The following is a 22,568-nucleotide window of genomic DNA, read 5'->3' as shown; positions in this document are numbered from 1 at the left end:
CAGCGTTCTCAGGCCTTGGGACCGCCAGGCTCCTGGCCCCCGCCCCCACCCCCCATTATCAGTTCCTCGAGGCTTCACAGGCTTCCCAGCCAATCAAAACTGCACCCACCTTCCCACCTGTACCCCCCGCTTCCTGCCACCTCTGCTTCTGCCACGCGCGCCTGCTGTGATCCAACCAGCCGCTTCACTGCTCCTACTGGAGAAGAACCCCCCAAGCCTGTGGACCTCCGCCCGCCTTCGGTGCTCATCAGCACCCCCGCTGTGGGTAACTGGAAGCCTCCCACGGTGCCCATGCCCTTGACTACGGAACCCTTAGTCTGCAGAGTAACCCAGAGAAACCCGGGCCACAGAGCCCCTCAACCCCCACCGCCTCCCACAGACCCATCGGCCTCAACCTCCATGCTTTCTCACTGCGCAGGCTCTTTCTTGCCAAGCGTCCCTGCTTTGGACCTTCCAGCTTTTCTCGCGCGGTGCCCCGCGAGAAGCTGCCTGCGTCCTCTTCCGGAAGCCTGCCCTCGCGCTCCTGACGAGGTCGGTGACCCCCCCACCCCGTCCTGGTCCCCAACCCCTGTGCCTGGTTCTCATTATGCCACACCGTCAACATTTCCTGATTTCCCTTCTCCGCAAAAACCACGAGACCCTTGCAGGTAAGGAACCGCCAGACTTTGTCTTTCACCTCTGTTGCTACGGCATCTAGTACAATGCCAGGCACAGCTGATTTGGCTAAATCAGCAAACTACTCAGCCCATTTCTCTTGCCCTACCAACCCACCTTTTCCTTTGAGTTCTGGGTCTCCCAGAATTCAGATAATACCAACGGAACCTAAATGCTGCCAACGCGTGAACTTGGTTAAATACAACTCAGCCAAACTTCAAGTTACATAAAAACCGATGCAAAAGATTCCGACAGAACTTCAGAACTCTTCCAGGATATATCATATTTTTGAATTCTAAATGCACCACCAGGGATCACAGCCCATGGAGGACACGCCCCGGAGCCTGTTCCAAACCACCAGGTGTCCATTTTGGGTGAGTCTGACTTACATGTTTTGTAACTATGCCCTAGGATAGCTAAGCCTAAGCAAATATCAAATACGTATACAAGCAGAGAATACACTAAGAACAGACTGTAAACATAACACTGATGGGACGGTGTCCTCATGACCTCGTGATCTCTGAACTTACCTGTTTCGTCCCTCCTGTCTGCCAGTACGAAGCTTTGAAGCAGGCCGCTTGGGCCCCCTCCCCCACCTTGCACACTGTGTCCCACTTGGGCCACCCAAAGCTCTTAGGAGATCTGTTTCGTCGAGGAGATCTCCCTCAGAAGATCTAATTCCGTTACACCGTCTGGCACTGCTTGAAGATGGAAGAAACCCCCGGCTCAGCGACACCCCCAATCCTCACTCCTCAGGGAAGAAACAGGGCTAGGAGCTAGACAGTCTGTAGGGGAGCCCATCTAATTCCCGTTTTTCCTGTTGTTTTACCCATGCCGATCTGCGGGAGGCATACAGTCCTTTCTACTGTGACACTTGCCCTTTGAAGTGCTTCGGAAACAACGCTGGAGTATAGGTACTCTTGCGGAGAAGCCACTTGGCGTGTACTTTTATGTCTTTTCATGTGCTGTATAAATGCCTTCTGTTTATTGCGGTGGCTCTCAGGGGCCTTAGCAGTTGCAGACTAAGCCTGTGGACCAGGCTGCTTGTGAGAGAACCAAGTACCCACTGATAGATAAAAGGCCAGAGCCGGAAAGAGAAAGTGGATGTTCAGAGGCAGCCCCTGCTGGGGGAAAAAAAAATCACAGGTCTTATAGCACAGGCCTGGAGCACCAGGCATTGTGTGAAAGTGACGAATCACCAAAATCTACGCCTGACACTAACACCACACGGCATGTTAGCTAACGAATTTATTTCTTTTTTAATGTTTTTATTTATTTTTGAGACAGAGAGAGAGCCTGAGCAGGGGAGGGACAGAGAGAGAGAGGGAGACACAGAATCCGAAGCAGGCTCCAGGCTCTGAGCTGTCAGCACAGAGCCCGACGAGGGGCTCGAACTCGCGGACTGTGAGATCATGACCCGAGCCGAAGTCGGACGCCCAACCGACTGAGCTACCCAGGCGCCCCTTAACTAACTGGAATTTAAAGAAAAACTTGAGGAAAAAAAAATTTTTTTAAATAAAGAACATTTAAAAACGAAAAAAAGAAAAAGGATAGCGGCGGCCAGGGAGGGAGGCAGTAGGGCAATAGGAGAGAAGGCAGTATTGACAGCATAGTGATTCGGAGCAAGGGTGTGGGGACAGCCACCTCCAGCCACTGTTGTTCATGACTGTGAAAGCTGGGAAATCGCTTAATCTCTCGAGCCTCGGTTTTCTTATCTGCAAAATGGGGATAATACTACATGTGACAAGACTGGCTCGATATTCCCCAAAGCTGTTTCTTCTTCTTACTGAGCACACAGCTAGATTGTATCTCCTAGCACGCTTTTCAGATATATATGACCAAAGCTGGACCCTTAAAAAACTGTCACACGTTTATCCACACTCTCTTCCCTCAATTTCTGGCTAGATATGGAAGATCCAGTGAAGGACTCTGAGGGCCTGGGGAACGGTGGGGCCACCAGGTGGAGGAAGCCCAGGGTGCTGAATGACTGGGTGATCTCCTAATACAACCACACCGGACAAAATCACAAAAGAGCAAGAAATAAGTGTTTCTCTTATATTTAAGACTCTGAAATTAGGGTTGTTTTTATTATAGCAATTAACCTATCCCATCTAATTCAGACATTGGTTCCTGGAAGTGAGGTACTCCTAAAACATCTAAACAACAATACATGGGGCACCCAGGTGGCTCAGTCGGTTAAGCGTCCAACTTCGGCTCGGGTAGTGATCTCACAGTCTGAGTTCAAGCCCCGTGTCGGGCTCTGTGCTGACAGCTCGGAGCCTGGAGCCTGCTTTGGATTCTGTGTCTCCCTCTCTCTCAGACCTTCCCCCGCTCCCACTCTGTGTGTGTGTCTCCCTCTCCCAAAATGAATAAACATCTAAAAAAAAAAATTTCCTTAACAAGAATACATGGCATTGGCTTAGCAGCTGGACAGAGAAAGAAGGAAATTGATTTCAGGATCTGGAAAAGTGGCAGCCCATGCTATGCTTTCATAAAACAGTGGATAATCATGCAGAAATTCTAAGTAGTAGAAATTCTACAAAATCATGTAGAAATTCTACAAAAAAATCGACCGGAGCTAACAGGTCAACCTGGCCAGATTATAGGATAAAAGGTCAATGTACAAGAATCGATTCTGCTTCTGTATACTAGCAACAAACCGTTGGAATGTGACAATTTTTAAAAAAAAAATTATAGTAGCATGAAAAATAAAAATACTTGAGGATAAGTTTTTTTTAATTTGTGCAAAAACTCTACCCTTAAAATTTGTAACAGGTTGCCGAGATTTGACAAAAAACTTTTAAAAATTGAGAGAGCTACACTGCTGATTAGAATAGTCAAATTATTGAAATGGCACAGCCCTTCAAATTGATTTACAGATTCAGTGCAATTAACAATTGTTAATTACGAAACAATTAACAATTGTTAACAATTAACAAAAATAAAACAACAGCAACAACAAACTAGAGCATTAGAGACCCACGTGATAACATCAAACAGCCTTACTTGGAGTCCTGGAAGGAGAAAAGAAGGGTGGGGCAAGAGAAATATTTAAAGAGGTAAAGGTGAAGAATTCTCCAAAACTGATTCCGAGACATCAACTTGCAGAATCGAGAATCTCAGTGTGTACGAGCGTACAGCCAGTCTACAATCCTCAGCCTTCCACAGCTGTCTGCTGCCTCCAGGGGACATGCCTGCCACATAGGTGGCCTGCCCAGGGCCCTGTCGAGTGGGGCTGGGTTCGAATCCTGCCTGCACCGCCTCCTAGCTGTGTGATGTGGAGCCAGCCCCTTAACCTCTCTGTTCTTCATCTGTAAGCATGGGCAGATGATAATGCAGGCCTTGCAGGGACGACCAAGCAGACACCAGATGACCTGGCAGCACAACGCCACACGCTTAAAATGGGCTCCCTGTCGTCCTCCAGCGTCGCAGAGGACATCTGAGGAGGGTCCGGTGTGCAGGCTCAGCCTTCTGCGGGGGCGCTGCCCGCTCCAGGGGCTCACCGAGGATGGGACTGGGGTTTGGGCTCAAATCCGCTCAGGGCACAGCAGCCCAGGCTCCAAGCTAAGCACTCTCTCAACTCCAGGGGGGGTCGCCTTGGCAAGGAAAAACCTTCGCAAGGGGCTAAGTAAGGTGGTCCCTGCTCCAGCGACGGTGGGGGTTGGGGTGGGGAATCCAGCACCGGCGGGATGTCCGCCCTCGGTGCTGCCCCCTGTGGCCGCCAAGAGCACAGCACCCTGCCCTGCAGCCCGGCAACCGGGTCCGCTCAGCCACATGGGAGACCGAGGTGCTTCGCCTGGGTATACGCTTTGGAAGGATTGCCTACGTTTCTGAAGTTTGGCCGTGCTCCCTTCCCAGCCCTCTTCAGTGCCTGGTTGTCTGCAGGTGAGAGCACAGCCCGGAAGCCCCGGCCAGGCGCTACCACGCCTCGGGACCCCGGGATCCTGCCACACGCAGTCTGGCCACATGCGTCAGCCTTTCCTCCTTTCCTGCCTTGGGCATTTCTGTGAGAATTAAATGACGTACCACCGGCAAGGCTTTTGAGCCCCACGTCTTTGAGGGGAAGAGATTGTGCATGACTGAGAATAGGGGGAAGTGAGACTCCCCCCTCCGTCCCCCAAAGTAGTCCTCGCGGCAGCCGACCGTTGCCTGGGTGCTCGGCCCCGCAACACGTTTCCCCACCGGGGCTGAGAAGGTGCCGGGCTTCCTGCCACCCCGCCCAGGCGCCACCACTGCCCTGAATCCCTATCACCTCTTCATAGTACGCTTGGGTTCCTCACTGGCTTCCCACTAAAAACAAAATGTGAACTCTCAAAATGCCCATATTTTACTAGATACCTGGAAAGCACGCAGAAAGTTCAACATCACCAAGTTGACAGATTTGTCTGAAAATGGACAGAAGGGCTGAGCAGAACACAGCAGGACCTGGTTTCACTCTGAGCTATTTTTTGAAAATGGGCCAGGACCCACATTCACATGGGCCACTCCCTGGCAGGCCACCCCTCTCAGCCAGCCCGGGGCCCTGAGAGGACGCCAGGGAGGCCGGGGAGGCCGGGCTCCACTGTGTGTGCTGGGGGCCGGGCGCCCTTGGAGCCCCTGCAGGCCCAGGGGAACTGCCAGGCCCCTGCTTCCTCCCCAGGCAGACCAAGGGGGACAGGAAGGGGCCTCAGGACCTTCCCAAACTCTTACCCGCCCAACATGAACGTCATCTTTTCTGCACGGCTAATCCTCCCGCTCATGTCACCCCCCTCCTCCGCTAAGGCAGGATAAGCCATCCCTCAACTGTGTTCCAGAATGTTCTGGTGCTTCCCAAGCTGTTGCCTCTGCTCTCTGCGTGCTCCTTGGGGGATAAAGCTGTTGCTCCTCATGCCCGGCGTGGTGTCCGGCACGCGGTAGGTGTGATGTGAATAGAAGTTTGTCATACTGAGTGGAATAGTAATGAAGGAGCCAGATGGATACCCCCCTCCGACAGCTAAGAATAACTCGGTAGCTTAGCAAAATTAAAGGGTGCCCTGAGGCCACAGAATGTGCTTTTCGTCCTCGGTTCCCACACGCTGCCACCTGCCACACCAGATCAAGTGCATCTTGGTGGTGCCTTCCCGCAGACAGGAACCCAGAAACATGTCCCTCTGCTCCTCCCCCAAGCCGTGGCCCTGGAACAAACAGCGGCAGATTTCTCTGGACGCCAGTCATCTCTTTATTCCATCAGTGACCAACACCACAGCACCACAGACGCGGCAGGGGCCTGCCTGAGAGCCCCGGGCGAGGCAAACAGGGCGGATGGAGGGGGCCCAGTAAGGGGAAGGCCTCCCTCCCTGCCTCCCCAGCACCCCGGAGAAATGACTGTAATGCACTCTGTGACGGTGTCGGAGGAAGTATTCCAGGCCTGGGCCAGGGAGGGATTTGTTGGGGTGGCTAAGGGTGGACTCTGAACTTGAGAAGGGACCGTGTGCAGACGTGTGCGTGCATGCGTGCGTGTGCATGTGTGTGTGTGTGTTTGGGGAACGCCTACACTACTGAGCATGTGGGATTTGACGGCTGAACCACAGGACCTGCCTGGGGCCAAGGAAGCCAGGAACCAGGGCTGTGGGACCTGAATGGGGGCCGGAGCGCAGGCCACCCTCCTCACTGCTTCGCCTTGGAGAGCAGCCTGGGGCGAGCAGGTCTCGGCGCCTGGCTGGAGAGCTGCCTCTGGCCTGACCCACCTCATGTGTAGGCCATCTTGCTGCACACCCAGGGCCGGGTCATAAGACACTCCGTCGACACCAGCCTGGTGGGCTCCACGAAGACGCACTCTCCCAGGCCCGAGATCGGGAATCTGGGGCCAGAAGACAAGAGAGCAGGCAATTAGAACCTGGCACGCACAGCCTGTCGCTGCATGGCCCCGGAGGCCCTGTGACCTGTCCCTTCCCTCCGGAGCCACCTTCTAGTGCTTTGGGCCCCAAAAGAACTTTCTCGTGCAGCCTCTCATTGTTTCCCTACTGTGTCCACCACGGCTCCAGGCACACTGGGGATGTCCGCAGACATCTCCTAAACACAACTGCACTTTCCTGTCCTTCCAGAGTTAGCTCACTCGTCCGTCCCATGAGCCAGTATCCAGTTCAGGACCACCCTCTGCTCCCTGCTCCCCAAAGCACCTGCCTACACCATGGGCACCGCCTGTCACAGCTCGTGGGGACTGTGTCTGTCCCCGCCAGCCCCCCAGGCAGTCAGCTCCTGAAGAGCGGGCTCCATGCCTCCCTCATCTCGGCTCCCCTACAGCACACGGTGTCCAGCACAAGAAGAGCCCAGCAGAGATGAGCTGAATTAAACTAGCTCACAGGGGTGGACCTGATTAACCCCAGCGTTTGATACCCAGGCTGTGTTGCCCACAAATTCACTGACATCATCGGTGGACGTGGGGGTTGGGGGTCCTTTCTACCTAAAATCAGTCCTGTGAATTTCAGTATTGCTTCTTAACCTCATTGGTCACCCTGATCTGAGTTCCCTGCCAAGGCTGGAGCCAGGGTCTCACAAGAGAGGACACCGGAATGACCTCAAGTGAGAGTGCCAGGCAGGACCACCTCGGTGCCAGAGAAACGTGGCCTAAAGGCCCTTTGGTTGACAGGTGGTCAGCACACTGGGAACCCCAGCCTCCAGGGCTCTCCCAGCTTCTGAGAACAGGAAGCTTCCAGATGAGGGGAGAAAGGGGCAGAAAATGCAAGACTTCTCAGCAGCTCTAAGGATAGGCCTGGGGTGAAGGCAGGAAACAGAGAGAAAAAGGAAGAGACAATGAGGACAAAGAGGGGTGCAGAATGAAGGGCAAGGGAGCCCATGGGAACGGAGGGAAGGAGCTGATGAGCTGCTCGCCCCCTAGAGGCTACCAGCGACTGATGCAGCCCCCAGCCAGTTTCGAATGGGAAGGCCATGGTGGAGCGCTGGGGGCCAGTCCTCCCGCCTCTCCTGCCTTGGGGTCCCTCCTACATCATCATCACCATCATCAGGTGAGCAGCTTGCCCCCACCTGGTCTCTCGGGTCTGGACTAGAAGCTGAGGTTCTTATTCCCCTGTACGCACTCCCCTGTGTTTCCCCAAGCCTGGACTGCCCCCCACCACTATCATCACCGCCCCCCACTGCCACAGACATACACCCCCCACCGCCCACGACCACTGCCACCGGCACCCCACAAACCAGTCCCTGAGAAGGCACACCTGCCACCCCATCACACACTCCCATCCACACCACTTGGGTCGCACGAGGGACACCACCACTGCACACGCCCCCAGCACCCTCAGGAGATGTTTTCTCTAAGACCATGCGCACAGTGCGCAGGGCTCCGAGCCCCGCTCTTCCACGATAACAATGTTTAAGCAGCACACAGCTGCCCGGAACGGAGGCCCCATCTCCGGCAGCTGTGGTCACGTGGCTAAGTTCTGGCCAATGCAGAGGAACATCCGGGGCCTGTCTTCCCCTTCCTCGGAGCCACCCTGAGCCACGCAGACAGGCCGCTACACGGACGGGGAGCCCCAAGATGGAAAAAGCCTGGCGGCGGAAAGCCCCGATGGCTACATTACAGCAGAGCCGCCAAAGCAGGCTGCACGGGAGAGGACAGGGAAGTAAAGCCGTTATCGTTTTCTCTGTCACACGCCGCTGAACCCGGAGGTTAGTAGCTCTAGCTGGCCCAGACCCGGGGGGCTCTCTCTGGGGGGTTGTGTCCAGGGAGCTAGGCCTTCCCCAGTCTAAGCTCAGGGGCCAGAAGATGAAGCCTCAGCTCACGTGTCCGGGTCAAACGGGTCCCCGTTGACCCAGTGGAATTCGTCCCCCACTCTGCGCAGGCCAATCCAGGGCTCCCTCCGCGTGAACTTGAACATAAACTCCTGTACCAAGGAAAGAGGGAAACCTGAGTCATATGAGGTCTCCTGACTGTTCAGACATGCCAAGACTAATCTCGGCTGAGAAGGCCGGCTCCCAGGACGTACAGACACTGAAAGGGGGTCCCTCACTGCATCCCGAAAGTAAGGAGCTGGGGTCACAGAGTGCCCTGCGCTCCCACTGACCTCCGTCCCAGCACTGGCCCGCACTAGCCTTGGGGCCCGGAGCGTGCCTGCTGAACCGGGAAGCCTGGAACAAAGTTCATCTTCTGAGGTCAGATTCTTCGGGGCACCTGGGTGGCTCGGTTGGTTAAGTGTCAACTTAGCTCAGGTCATAATTTTGCGGTTTGTGAGTTCGAGCCCTGCTTCAGGCTCTGTGCTGACAGCTCAGAGCCTGGAGGCTGCTTCAGATTCTGTCTCTCTCTCTGTCTCTGCCCCTCCCCTGCCTGTGCTCCCTCTCTCCCTTTCTCTGTCTCTCAAAAATAAACATTAAAAAATATGTATTTTTTAAAAAAGAAGTGATTGTTAGATTATCCGCTATTTTGGATTGCCACGCCACTGTTACCCTCAAAATGCAAAACGGACCACAGACTCACTAATTGCATTTCTGTCACATTTATACTGATAAAACTGTTGTGGGCGTTAAGTGAGAGCTCATGCCCTGATGTGGACTCGTAGAAGATGCCAGCGTGTTCTTCATCCACAAGTGCCCTGGTAACTTGTAATTCTCACACTTGGCAAAACTGAGTTGAGCTCGGCAAACCGGCCTTGGATTGAAACCATCGGCCTTCGCGACAGCCCCAGAAACGGGAGCCACTCGGGCTCCCGCCCCGTGGGGCCCACCAGCACACCCCAGGCTGGGTGCCTTCTGGAAACATGCCATGGGGGACACCACATCCCAGGAGTGTGGTCCTCCCCGAAGGTCCCCCCCTGGCCCAGGGCTCACCAGCTCCTTCTGGCTCTGAATCACAGCCAGCACAGCATCGTGAGTATGGCAGTGCTGCCTGCCCGTGTTCCAGTCTCTCGGCTCCTCAGAAAAGAAGTAGCATTTCCTTCCGTAGAGCAGCCAGTCCTCTGGGCAGGGCGCTTCGCACTTGATACAGCCCTTGGAAGCTGCCGGGAAGACGGAGAGGACTCAGTGTCTGCCAGCACGCCTGGCCCCTGCCTGGGCCTGAAGGATCCCCAAATCCCACCCACCCCACCCCCGCCTGACTTGGGTGCCCTCCAGTGATGACTCAGGTGGCTGTCTTCCCATGTGAGCGGCTCTCGCAGTGCCTGGCAGGTAATAGGTTGGTGACTAAATAAACGGTAAGGGAGATCTGGGAGGCTGGCAAGGCCACAACCGCCAGGGGAGGTGACAGCAGATTAGCCCCTGGGTTAAGATCTCATCTCTCTCTCTCAACTCCTGGAGGCTCGGAACCCCAGAAGCAGAATTAGGAAAGACCTAGAGGCCACATGCGCTCTCTCCCCGGCCAGGGCGGGAACCATCAACCCCATCTCATTGGCTGTGCCCTCGGTAGCTAACAATTCAACCTGTTTCACTGCTGAACTGCTGCCAAGTTCTTTTTCAGTGTTGAGCCCCAACCTGCCTTCCTAAGACCTAGACCTCCAGGTCTAGGTTCTGCCCCTGGAGTGACCCAGAGCAAGCCCAGCCCGTCTTCTGCCGCCTACTTGAAGAAGGATGCCAGACTCCGCTCATCCAGGTTTCCATAATTCCTTGCGAAAGATGCTCTCCGCACCCTTCTCCATCCCGTCTGGCTCACTGTGGTATGTCCGCATGGTCACCAAAAGGCTGCCACCAGGACAGACAGAGGCGGCCCCACCCCCAGCAACAGTGCCATACTGCCTTCCAGTTGCTATGGGCTTTCCTGCCTGCAGACAGCTTCAATGAAAAGAATCAGTGGGTATGTGCATACGTGCGCTTTCCTAGGCCGGCAGAACATACACTTGGATCGTTTTCATATGATCTGTTTCCAAGCCAGGTCTCCCCTGTGTCCTGAACTCGTATAAATCACTTTGTAAGTCCATATGGATATCTTATTTTCATTTCTTCCACCTTTATCTCATTCACATGGGCTCATCTGAGTTTTGAAAGACACACTTTAATCTTGATTTTTTTTTTCCATCTGTCTTCTAAGCATCCTTCCTCTGTCATCCTAAACATCCTTGTAACACCTACAAATTCCATAAGCATATTTTTGTTTGTGTTCGTACGAGCGATTGATTAAAATGTAGACCAGGACAAAGCCAAGAACAGGCCTGTGGTTCTCCAGCCCCTAAGGATCTATAGCCACACCGACACCAATTAAATAATCGACACTCTGGCTTATCTGCTCAGTGCACTGCGATCACTTGGGAGTATTGACCATGGTGAGGCCACTTTCAACTGCCTTTCCACAAGGATCTCCAAAGAGACTCTGTTGTGCTTTAGTAAAATCACAACATGCTATGTCTTTGCATGGCTCTGACCTCCCCAACCCAGCACTGGGACACCCAGTACCAGGAAACCAATTTAATTTGTAGTGATTATTCTAGGTTAGGCTGGCACCAGTGGTCACCATATTCTTTTCTAAACACTCACAAATCCCCTGATTATCACGCATGCCCGAAGGTGAGGATTTAGCAGGAGCCGATGTTGTCATTGGACTTTTCTCCCATTTTAAGGTGCCCGCCTCTGGTCTTAGGGTGCTTCTCAAAGATTAAAGCCAGAGGCACTGAAATCACTTTGCAGACTCTTCAGAACCCACGACATACTTAGACTTGAATCCATTCAAAGCAGCCAGATCTCCTGGTCATATAGCCTCACCTGTTCTTAGTTGCAAGTTCCTCCTTTTTATTCCTTTCTTCCTTCCTCCCTTCCTTCTTTCTTTTTGTCCTCAGCATTTAGGGGGACTGACACACAGCAGGGCTCAATAAATGTTCACTAAATGAATGAACGTGATCTTTAAAGGCCCTCATCCCCCAGCCATCTCCTTCAAGAAGCAGGGTCTGCCTAACTCACCCCAAGCTGGTTTGTGTTCTTGAAGCACGTACGGAACAGTCCCTAAGTAACATCGCTCCTTCCCCGCATGGCTTAGTAAAGGGGACATGTGGAGTCAATGTGTGACTATATTATTTTTGGCTACACTCTCATCTGGAAACAGCACTCTGTTTTCTGTGCTTTGTTCCCCACAGAATACGTAGTATGTCTGGAACCTTTCTTTACCTAATTAGACTTTACCTAATTTGACAAGGGGTGTATATGGATATAGGCGTCTCTGTATACACTTGCATAAATGCTCTGACATGCATGCTCACCCAAGATGCTCATCACCACCAGGATAGCGAACAGAAGGACTGCGATGGCCCCCAGCAGGAGACGTGTGGTGGTGTCTGAGAAGAAAAGAAAGCGGTTCAATATCCGGCCACCCACCCCACCGCCAATCCCCATCGCCAGCCCCAAGTCCTCATAGTGAGAAAATCTGGCCTGAGCCTGGCAATCTGTGTTTTTTGTGTTTTTTTGTTTTTGTTTTTGAGAGAGAGAGAGAGCATGAGAGAGGGAGGGGCAGAGGGAGAGGGAGAGAGAGAATCCAAAGCAGGCTCAGCATGGAGCCCAATGCAGGGTTCGCACTCATGAACCAATGAGATCATGACCTGAGCTGACATCAAGAGGCTGATGCTTGACTGACTGAGCCACCCAGGCGCCCCGTCAATCTGTTTTAGCAAGCCCTCCGCGTGATTCAGATGCATGCTGAAGTCTGAGAGCCTGTGTGCTGGAACACAGTTCTGAATCTGTGACACTGCCCTCTCCCGGCTTAAAAGCCCTCTTTCCAAGGCTCTGCACTTGACCGTCTTCTGTGGTTGTTAGGCTTTCCAGTCCTCACCTCCTGCTGCTTCTCTGCCTGGTCCCCGGTTTTGGCCACATGGACTCCTTGAAACAACCCAACCCGTCCTCACAGCCCTGGGGCTGGGTCTCTGCCCTCAGAGCTCTCCTCCTCCACTGCTGCCTCTGGAAATCCTGCCCATGTCTATACCTGGCATCCTCTTCACAATACCTCTGCCTTCTCCCCTTTTAATTATTTTTTCTATCACTGAAAATTTTTATTTTATCTTTAAGGGAAGAACCCTTTGAGACTTTAGACAGCCTATTAAAGTTCTTCTTACTGTCAGAACATAGACATCACATAAAAGTTGCCATTTTAACCACGAAGTGTACAATGAATGGCGTTAATTACATCCATGATGTTGGGCAACAATCCCCACTGTCTTTTTAGTTTTACAAATAAACTTTCTCGTCACCCAAACAGAAACTCCATTCTGATTAAGCATTCATTCCCTGCTCCCACCTCCCCCTGCCAGCCCCTGATAATCTCGAAATCTTTCTGTCTCCACAAATTTGCCTAGCCTAGATATTTCATATAAGTGGAATCATACAATATTTGTCTTCTTGTGTCTGACTTATTTCACTTCAAGGTCCATCCACGTTGCAGCATGTGCCAGAATGTCATTCCTTTTTATGGCTGCGTAATATCCCGTTGTGCAAATACATATATATGTTATATGTGTATATACGGTTGTTGTTATTTACCGATTCATCTGTTGATCGACACTTGGTGGGGGGGGGGGGGCATGAACATCCAACCCATAACAATGTTCTTGAAGAAGCATCCCCCCAAACCCTTCTGAGCTTCTCTAATCTAATTTTGCCTTCTAAGCCCCCCTGCCACCCTGGAATCTCCCTTTACCAGCAGCCTGAGGATCTCTCTGCCTCCCTCAGGTACTGGCTCTCCAGCACTTTCTGTCCCACGCCTTCTTTTTTCTTGGTTTACTCCCTTGTTTGGGTGGAGCACATCTTCCAACAGAGAAAGGACAGAGCAGGACCACCACACCACACAACCACCAGCGGTAAACCATCGCACCGTGTCCTATGGTGAATGCTCCCCCCTGGAGCTGTGAAGTCAGAGGCCTGAGTGCTGCAGGTTGGACAGAATTCTCCTGCAGAATGTTGAAGGCGTTAATTAACGGTCTTCTAGCTCCAGTGTTGCTCTCGAAGAGTCTAGAGCCATTCTCACCCATGATCCTTTTCATATCAATTGCTTTCCACGGGTGCTGGCTGGCTCAGTTGGAAGAGCATGCCCCTCTTGATCTTGGGCTCGTGAGCCGGAGCCCTACATTGGGTGTCGAGATCACTTCAATAAATAAATACACTTAAAAAAAGAATAGTAGCAATTGCTATCCGCCCCCTGCCGGAAGCTTTTAGGATCTTTTCTTTATCCCTCGGTCTTCTAAAATTTCATCATGCATGCCATGTCCTAGTTTGGGTCCATTTGCGTCCACTAAAGTAGGCAATCAATGGGCCCTTTCCATCTGGAAGCTCGTGTCCTTTGGTTTCAGGAAATTTTCTTTAATTATATCATCAATGGTTTCCTCTTGTCCATTTTCTCTGTCCTCTTTCTGGAAGTCATATTCTTCAGATGTTGGACCACCTGAATTGGTCCTCTGAGTTTTTTTTCTTTTTTCCCCCCTTATCAACTATCTTTTTGCCTTTTTTGCTCTATTTCCTAGGAGATTTTTCTCAACTTTATCTTCCTGCTCTCCTGACTTTTCCATTTCTGCAAGTATTTTTAATTTTCAGGGTGGTTTTTTTGTTTTGCTATGGTCTGCTCCTGTTCTCTGAAGACCCATTCTCAAAGCATCCTGTTTTTAATGGTGCCATATTTGCTCTGATCTCTTTGAGGATATTGCTAATAGTTTTTTGGAGGGGGAGAAAAAGAGGAGAGGTGGACAGAAAGCTTAGTTCTCCTTGGATTGTCTGGGTTTCTTCCAAATTGCTTTTTTTTCCTGTTCATTTGCTTTGGTCTCTAGTTTCCAAGTCAGAGTTTCCTCGGATGTCTGGAATTCCTTGGTTATTTGTTCCTGATTAATGCAGGAGGAAAGAGTCCACTGGGGCCTCTGAAGCTGGGAAAAGGCTTATTAACTGTGGGGTCCCAGCGGAGTGACCAGGTGGGGCTCTCTGAATGCCCCAGGTTTTTCCTCTTGGGTGGGCCAGAATTCCCAGAGAAGTCTCTTCTGTTTCCCTCCCAGGCAGAGAGGCCGGGAGACCATGCTAAGTATTCAGTATGTAAATGTCCGCTTACCTGCTTGCTCCCAAATGTACTGCTGTCTCAAGACCCTCCCTAAGACAGCCTCAGACTCCTGCCAGCGCTGGGAAGATGCTGGACAGCTGGCAAAGAGGCTCTGGGGAACTAAATCATTTCTAAAATGTTCGACTGGCTCTCCCGTTTCAGCTCCATCTTCCCTCGCTGCCGTGATGACCGGTGTCCCCATCTCCATACTCTGGGGTTCCTGCATGTGACTCAGGCCATTCCTCTGCTTGTCCAGCCGGTGGAATCAGCTGGCATTCATCATTGACCCCTAGCTCCCAGTTGTGTTGCTATTGTCTTCTCTCCTTCTCTCATTGTCCTTCTGGCCTTTTAAAAATCCCTTTACCAATGTGTTAGTGGGCTTCTGGAAGGAAAGAGGATAAATGTGTGCATTCAGTTTGCCATCTTTACCTACGGGTGCAGCCGGCATTCTGGAATCCTCCCTATGAGCAAGTTCTCTGCTGGCAAGTGGCCAGGAGCCTAGGGGCAAGCGGCTGCAGGTGAGAGCAGAGACTCACGTGTGCCCTCGGGGACTGGGCTCTTTCTGCACCTTCTCTGTTGTCCTCAACGGCAGCTTGTCGTAGGGCTGATCCCCCCTGAGCTGCCTGGTAACTGCCTGTGGCAAGTGCCCTGTATGTATCCTTCCTCTCCCTTCTCTACTCGCCCGTCTCGGCCGATACACGCTGGCACCATAACGCTTTGTGCACTGAAGATAAGAGCATAGCATCTTAAACCACTTTGGTAGGTTCAAATCCCAGCTCTGCCGCTTTCTAGATGATTTAGTACCTTCGCGGCAAAGTTACTTAGCTTCTATTTTTACTTCATTTTCTCCGCCTTTAAAATGAGGTCATAGTAGTATCTGCCCCCTAAAATTTTGTGAGAAATCATTATTCAGTGCTTAGCAGGTGTCTGGCTTAGAAAGCTCTACTTCAATGTTAGCAATCACCATGGTGATGACGATGATGATGATGATGAGCCCACAGGCTCCTTTAGGGAAAAGCCCGTGCTTTACTCACCTTTGGATTCCCTACATAGGGTACAGAGCACCCGCCAGTACTCAAAAACCTGGGGGGGACTTAGCTACACTGAGTGACAATGTCCTTAGTCAGCCTTAAACTCTGCTGAGTTTGTAGGAAAGGCCACATGGATGTACAGCTGCTCTCTGGGGGTGGGGATGTGCACGTGCATCTCCAATATCACAGAACCAGGGAGCCTCTTGGGACTTTCACAGGGATAACTGCTCTGGACGTTGCACTGTGGACAGAAAAGACCCTCTAGGGAGTCCCGACTCCTTGCCCACTACTGCTCTCACAGAGGACGGCTGTGGGGCTGGACAATCCAAAACAATGCTGTATTCGTTTCCTAGGGTTGGGGTGACAAAACACCACAAACCACATGGCTTAAAACTCCGCAAATTTATTTGTCTCGCTTCTGTGGACGAGAAGTCCACAATCAAGGTGCCAGCAGGGACACACTTGCTCCGAAAGCTAGGGGAGTCCTTGCTCTCTTCGCCTGGCTTCTGAGGGTTTGCTGGTGACCTTCCTCACCCCCGGGTTTGCAGCCTTTCATTCCAGGCTCTGCCTTCTTCATCACATGAGCCTTCTCCCTGTGTGTCTCTGTCTTCCTGTGACCGTGGTCTTATAAGAACACCAGTCATATTGGATTAGAAACCCACCCACTCCAGAACGGGCAGCCTGGGTGGCTTAGTCAGTTGAGCGTCGAACTTCAGCTCAGGTCATGATCTCACATTTGTGGGTTCAAGCCCCGCATTGGGCTCTGTGCTGACAGCTCGGAGCCTAGAGCCTGCTTCGGATTCTGCGTCTCCCTCTCTCTCTGCCCCTCCCCTGCTTGTGCTCTCTCTCTGCCCCTCCTCTGCTCACACCATCTCTCTATCAAAAATAAATAGACGTTGAAAAAAATCTTTAAAAAATACAGTAAAAAAAAAAAAACAATTCAAGCCATAACAAATGTCTAAATCATTCCTTCTATGCAATACTCCACAACAGATGGAGTTTGAGGGTGCCGTTTATTTGTGTTTATAAATATACATGAATTAGCCTCATGTTAGAAGGAACCGCTGAAAATCTGGCTCCAACCCAGAAGATGCCCCGTCACCCTCACACCCACAGCCCAAAAGAGACTCACCACTGACCTCTCTCTTAGTTGTCAGGGCCACAGTCTGGCAAGCATAGTCTTGACTGTTCAAAACTATCAAATGCAGAGTTTGGTAATTTTTAAAATTTTAAAAGGCTTGGCTAAATGCATGTGTGTGGTTTTGACCAGGAAGTTGTGGGTTTATGTCTAATCAAGAAACTTTCAACATTAAAAATTCAGAATCGGTGAGCTCTGAAAAATCTATAGCCTGTGATGTGCAGAATCGTCCCCTCCCGTACCGCCAGGCTACTCGCTCTTCCCCAATCCCACCCCCGCGGCCAGAAATATCCCCATCTCCTGTCACCCCCAGTCTTTCTAGAACCCAGGCCTCGGCAGCGCGCTGGGTCACCTTTCCTGGCCGCTCCCCGAGGCCAGGGCATGGAAAGAAAGGTTAGCCACAGGGAGAGAAGGCTTGCTCAGGAGAACTTCCGTCTGGCTTTCTATTTATAAAGCTAATTGTTCATCTAAGGAAAGTCGAGAAGTCGTGAGCTCTAATTCTGGTTTAAATTTAAGAAGTCCTCAATTTCACTTAACCTGTGAGGAGGAAAAAAAGGTCCGGGCGGGAGGTAGCAGCGTTGTCTGGAGAGCCTGGGCCAGAGAGCTACACGCATCACAAACACAACTCAGTTCTTCCCGATTAGCCTCATGAAGTCCGAGAACTCTCAGGTCAGAGGCCCTCCTGGCAAGCACACGTTAGCAAACAGCAAACAACTTGTATTCTTGGGCAAGAAGCTTAGCCTGTCCCAGTGGGCTTGCTCATCTGCAAAATAGGTAACAATACTCACCAGCCCCTGAAGGGTGTGTGGGGGGGTATTAAATGGGACAGTGTCATGAAAGCCTCTGGCCCGGGGTGGGGCACACAGTAGGTGCTTGAGAAATGCCTGGCACTTGGTACCAAAGGAGCACAGCCCCACCCCGACCGTTCAGCTTGGTCAAGTCAAAAAGTCTCTCACTTGTCTCAAGACAGGTACTGGGCGGGCAGACCCCTCATCCCATCACAGGTGTTTTCTCAGTGTCAGCTGACGGCTCATTCCATGGACTTCAGCGGGGGCAGGGAGCAGACTCAAGGTAGGCAATTGCACTCCCCCGTCACGGGCGCAGGATGCCAAGTCCAGAGAGCTGGTGACAGGAGTCACCTGCACAGCCCATGCCCCTGCGCCTTTGTGTGGCCCTGAGAGGCAGAAAGAGTTATCTAGCTTAGTAGATAAGGAAACTGAGTCAAACAAGTTTGAAAACGGCCAGCCCATGGTGGGGGAAGGATCTGGCTTGGGTTTACCTGACTTTGAGTTCTTTGTACCTCACCAAGCTGCCTCAGCCCCCGTCCTGTGATTTCTGCCCACACAGCAACACCCTGGAGAGACCCGGCCTGGTCCCTGAGTTCCCCTCTTCTGACAGGAGATGGGGGTGCCAAGGGAGCACCCAGCAGACTCTCAGAGCACCGGGGGGCCCTGGACTCGGACCCCAGATACTACAATTCCTGCAGAAAAAGTCCATAGGCCACAGATGCTGGGCCTCCAAGGACCAAGGACATCAAGGGTGGGGCTGCTTCTGGGGTGACCAGGGGGAGAACCAGAGGTGGCATGAGATGAGACGCAGAGCCAGGCAAGGACCGGCAAGACAAGGCTGGACTGCAAGAGACACTAAGTACAGATCAGCGAGCTTCTTCGCGGGTAGAAGAATCCGTGTCCCAAGAGAGCAACCGGGCCTGGGCCTTATTCAGCCTAACCGCAGATGGTCAGCCCAGCCCCGGTTGGGAGCAGAAAGCAGGATGGTCAAAGTCAGGGCCGGGGGTAAAATAGGAACCAGCAAGCCAGAGGCATTGAATGCGGCCACGCCACCCCTGAAGCGGCCCTGACCATCAGGGGGCTGGACTTAGGCTAGGGCAGACCCTGCAGGAATGCCTATGAATGAATGAATGAAGACTCACAGGCAAAAGGAGTGAGCAACTTCCAGACATAACTTGGGCGGGAGGGATGCGGGGATCACAGGCAAATCTGACAATGCCCGACAGAGAAAGCGGTTTGCCCACCTTTTTTCAACTATACTCTTCCCCGCCTGCAATGGCTCTTCTATTCTGTGACCCAACTTCTTTGCTTCCTTTGTCCCAAATCACCACCCAGGCATCTGACCGTCCCTCCCTCCAGAGTTTGCACAGCCCCTCCCCGACACAGGCAGCCCAGACCCCCAGCCCACCGGCCTCTGGGCCAAGAGCTGATATCACAGCCCCTCCCCCCCCCCCCCCCCCCTTCTCGGCAAGGTACCTGCCCTGGCAAGCGCTGGCCAGGTCTCGCCCCCGACCACCACCCCGCCTTCCTCACTGACCTGGTCTTGGCCTGACCCCTCTTCATCGCCACCACTTTTCCAAGGGCAAATCCACTGTCTCATTCTATGCTTAACTCTCAACAGTTTCTTCAGAACAAAGTCCAATGCCTGGGTGACCATTCACAGTCTGGACCCTCCAGATCCCTCTCTTCCCATCCCTTCCCCTCCATTCTGTTACTCTGGAGTTCAGTTTGCCACGGGGACAAGCTGGTTCTGGCCACCTGGCCCCTGAACATGTCATTCCTCGAGCCTGGGGCACCCTGCCTTCTCTCCACTCCAAGAAGGCTTCCTTTTCTTTTCTTCCCTTTTCATTTTTATGCTTATTTATTAATTTTTGAGAGAGAGAGAGAGAAAGAGAGACAGAATCCCAAGCAGGCTCCGTGCTGTCACTGCAGAGCTTGATGCTGGGCTCGAACCCACCAACTGTGAGATCATGATCTGAGTCCCTGACAAGAGCCACCCAGGTGCCCCGTAAGTCTTCCTTTTCTAATACTCTGCCCCCAAGGGTTAGGTGACCCAGGCTCTGGGCTTCCCTAGTTAATGCTGCCCAGATTCTCAGCCTTTGGACTGGGGGCATCGGGAATATCCAGAAGTCCAGAGGGCCAGCCCTCTCCCTTGACAAGTCTAGCATCTCCCACACCACACACCCCCTGGGGCCACAAAGTTTCCCCAATGAGCTCATGAACTTGAATTCTATTTTCCACTTGGTTCCTGCCCCCTTGGCTGACCAGGGTCACTCCCCGGGCCCATCTGACTGGAAGAGGAAGGTGGCACGCATGACCTTGCCAGGAAGAGCCTGAGGCATATTCTCCACCTCTCTCCTCCCTATGTGGCCCCGTCACCGCCAGCGCCCCCTCCCCTTCCCACGGCGCAGGGGCACCTTCTCCGGCGTCTCCAGCTTTTGTCACTTTGCCCAAAACATTTCCACCACTACAGATGGAAGCCACCCTCTCAACGTGCACATCAGGTGAGGGCCGGTCAGGAACCGTCCCCCTTCATTCTGGAGGAGATTGGGGCTCAGAGCATGAAACCCGCTCCCAAGGTCAAAGAGTGGGTCAGCTGCCTAGGTAGGGTCAAGGCTGTAACTGTAGTGGTCCTTAGCTACGGTCCTCCCCAACTCCGCCATGTGGCATCTGACTGCCCTGAAATCAATCCTCCCGGCGCTCCCGCCCTCCCTCCGGGAGCTCGGCCAAGGTGACTCTGACCCGCCTCCCGGGTCCCGGGTCCCGGGCCGGGGGACGGAGGGCCGCTCGGCGCTTACCCTCCAAAGCCGCCTTCCAGCTGGTGCTGCCCTCATAGCCCGACCCCGATCGCCGCAGCAGCCCCTCGGGTCCGCGGCCCTCCGCCTCCGCCGGCGAGCGCGGCCTGGGCGCTGCGGGGGCGGGCGCGGGGCGGGCGGCGGGGGGCGGCGGCGGCCGGGTCCGCGCGGGGGGCTCCCGGGCCGGCTCCATGCCCGGCGCTCCGCCGCGCCGCGCCCGCGCTCCTGCGCCGGGGTGCGGGGCCCAGCCCGACGCGCACTCGGCGCTCCGCGCGCCTTGCGGGCCCCCCAGGCCGGCCTCGGGTGGACGAGGGCCGCGGTTCGCGCAGGCCGGGGCTGAGCCCGGCTCCCCGCGCCGGACCCCCGTGCCCGATCGCCGCCGCCTCCGCCAGCCGTGCGCGCCGCGCCTGCCCTGGCCGAGCCGCAGCCTCCGCGCACAGCCGGGGCACGGAGAGGAGCGGGTGGAGGCAGGCGGTAGCGGGGCTGGCGGGGTGGCGCCTGGGGGGGTGGGGGTGGGGACGGGGAGGGGACGGGGAGGGAGGAGGCGCCGAGGAGCAGGGACAGCCCCACAGCCCCGGGCCCCGCCGGCCACCCGCTCCCTTGGCAGGATGCCAGATGCTGCAGAGAGAGGAGCGCGGATCCTGGAGCCGGGAGACCTGTCCTCTAATCCGGGGCATGCACCTCCCAGCCTCCCGCCTGTCCTCTGTAAAATGGGAATAAAGTTTACAGGGATGACGCGGTGAGATTCCAGGAAGATGAGGGGCTTTCCTCTGGGCTGTCGTGGAGTCAGGGCAGAGGGGTGAGGCCGCCACTCGGCCCGGACTCTTGACACTGGAGAGAGAGACGGGAGGACCACGGTCTGAGGGGACAAGTGGAGGAACATTTCAGATTCAGGTCACACTGGTGAACCTCCACGAAGCGCTGGGGACTCTTACATACGTGCGCTGACAACATCCTCGGCTTCGGTTGCAAATCGCAAGTCAACAGCATTTCCGAAGGCTGCACCCTGCGAGCGCGGGCTTGGTGGGTTCTCTGACTCCCAGGCCGGGCCTTCCTCCATGGCCTTCACTCAGCCTGTACCCCCTACCTGGCTGCCCCAGGGTCACCTGAGCCTCTAGCTCTGAACCTCCCTCTCCAATCCCAGTCCCGCATCTGTTTCCTCTCATTAATGGTCCCTCACTCTCATTTCCTCCTGTATTTCTATGGGGATGAGGGCTTACCCTACATATAAGTTTGTAGGTTTCTCGGCTTATTCTTTTGGATTGGACTTGAGAAATCAGATTGCCTTCCCACCACACTACACCCAGAAGTCAACCAAATCACCTAAGATCTGCAATCAGAATGCACGTTACCATGAGACACCAGGGAGGTCTTCCCTCTCGGCAGAAAGAAGGCTAGGAACACGTCACTTACAATCATTTCACTTTACACAAGTGAATAAAGTGAAAAATTGTAAAACCACCCAAAAAGAAGAAAAACTAAGTATTGGTAGCAGAACATATTTTATTTCGTGGTTGCATTTTGGCAGAATCCCCTTCACAGAGTCTATTCTTGGCTGTCAACAATCAAATTCTCATTGCCAAGTGCATGTGAGTGTTGCTGTATGATTCACAACTCCGATTGCAGCCAAGGGTCTGCAAGGTCCTTCTTCCTTGGGTTCAGGAAAGTGAGAGGGATGGGGGCGGGGCCAGGCATCTTTCTGTTAAAGAAATGCTTCTCTGCTGGGGCTGAGCCTCCCCTGGGTCGTGTTTCTCTCTGGACCATGGCTCATCTTGCTGGAACAAGTCTTCCCAGGAGGAAAGGACCACTCCTTCGTCCTGCCCTTTTTTACCAACAGGTTCCCAGTGATGTGTGTGATTCATCTTCTTCTATCAGCCCCTTCTCAGGCCAAGTGACAACCCAGAATCTTTTCCATCCTCAGCCTAGCCCGAATATGCAGCCCATGTTTGCACACCCAACTAGAGCACACAAATAGAACCTTCGGAGTGGACATAGAGGGGATCATCAAACGTCTTTGGCCAAGAGATTTTCCAGCCCCAGAGCCAGGTGTGAGACACGCTGTCAATGATACTGTGGCCCAGGAAATGAGCATGAGCTTGGTTAGTTCCCCGGCACATGCACTTCAAAAGATGATCGTGGTGAAGGAATCTTTGAAGGAACAAATAATTTTGCACAGCCAGGGGGTTCCCTAAGCTGCTCCAAAGATTG

The 22,568-nt window shown here is 53.3% G+C and overlaps 1 protein-coding gene across 1 annotated transcript; it reads right to left on the bottom strand.

The window, feature by feature from the left end:
* Nucleotides 1-5,827: 5,827 nt before the first annotated feature.
* Nucleotides 5,828-20,862, bottom strand: CLEC2L (C-type lectin domain family 2 member L). The gene is made up of 5 exons (XM_060633935.3): nt 20,364-20,862; nt 11,802-11,876; nt 9,451-9,617; nt 8,410-8,510; nt 5,828-6,472 (listed from the first exon to the last, which is right to left on the bottom strand). Exons 1-5 carry the CDS (start codon nt 20,551-20,553, stop codon nt 6,361-6,363), a joined length of 645 nt encoding a protein of 214 aa, XP_060489918.1. The 5' UTR covers nt 20,554-20,862; the 3' UTR covers nt 5,828-6,360.
* Between the last annotated feature and the right edge of the window lie 1,706 nt (nt 20,863-22,568).

This window comes from Panthera onca, chromosome A2, assembly GCF_046562875.1.
Source record: "Panthera onca isolate mPanOnc1 chromosome A2, mPanOnc1 haplotype 2, whole genome shotgun sequence".
Lineage (NCBI taxonomy): Eukaryota > Metazoa > Chordata > Mammalia > Carnivora > Felidae > Panthera > Panthera onca.
This window is presented reverse-complemented; position numbering and strand designations above follow the sequence as displayed.

Bases quoted from the DNA above. Each gene is read 5' to 3' on its own strand.
- CLEC2L (XM_060633935.3), bottom strand. From the start codon at position 20,553: ATGGAGCCGGCCCGGGAGCCCCCCGCGCGGACCCGGCCGCCGCCGCCC. The intron at 9,618-11,801 runs GTGAGCATGCAT...TCTTCCCGGCAG, and splicing joins GGTGGTGATGAGCATCTTGG to CTTCCAAGGGCTGTATCAAG. The intron at 8,511-9,450 runs GTGAGCCCTGGG...TCCTTGGTACAG, and splicing joins TTCAGAGCCAGAAGGAGCTG to GAGTTTATGTTCAAGTTCAC.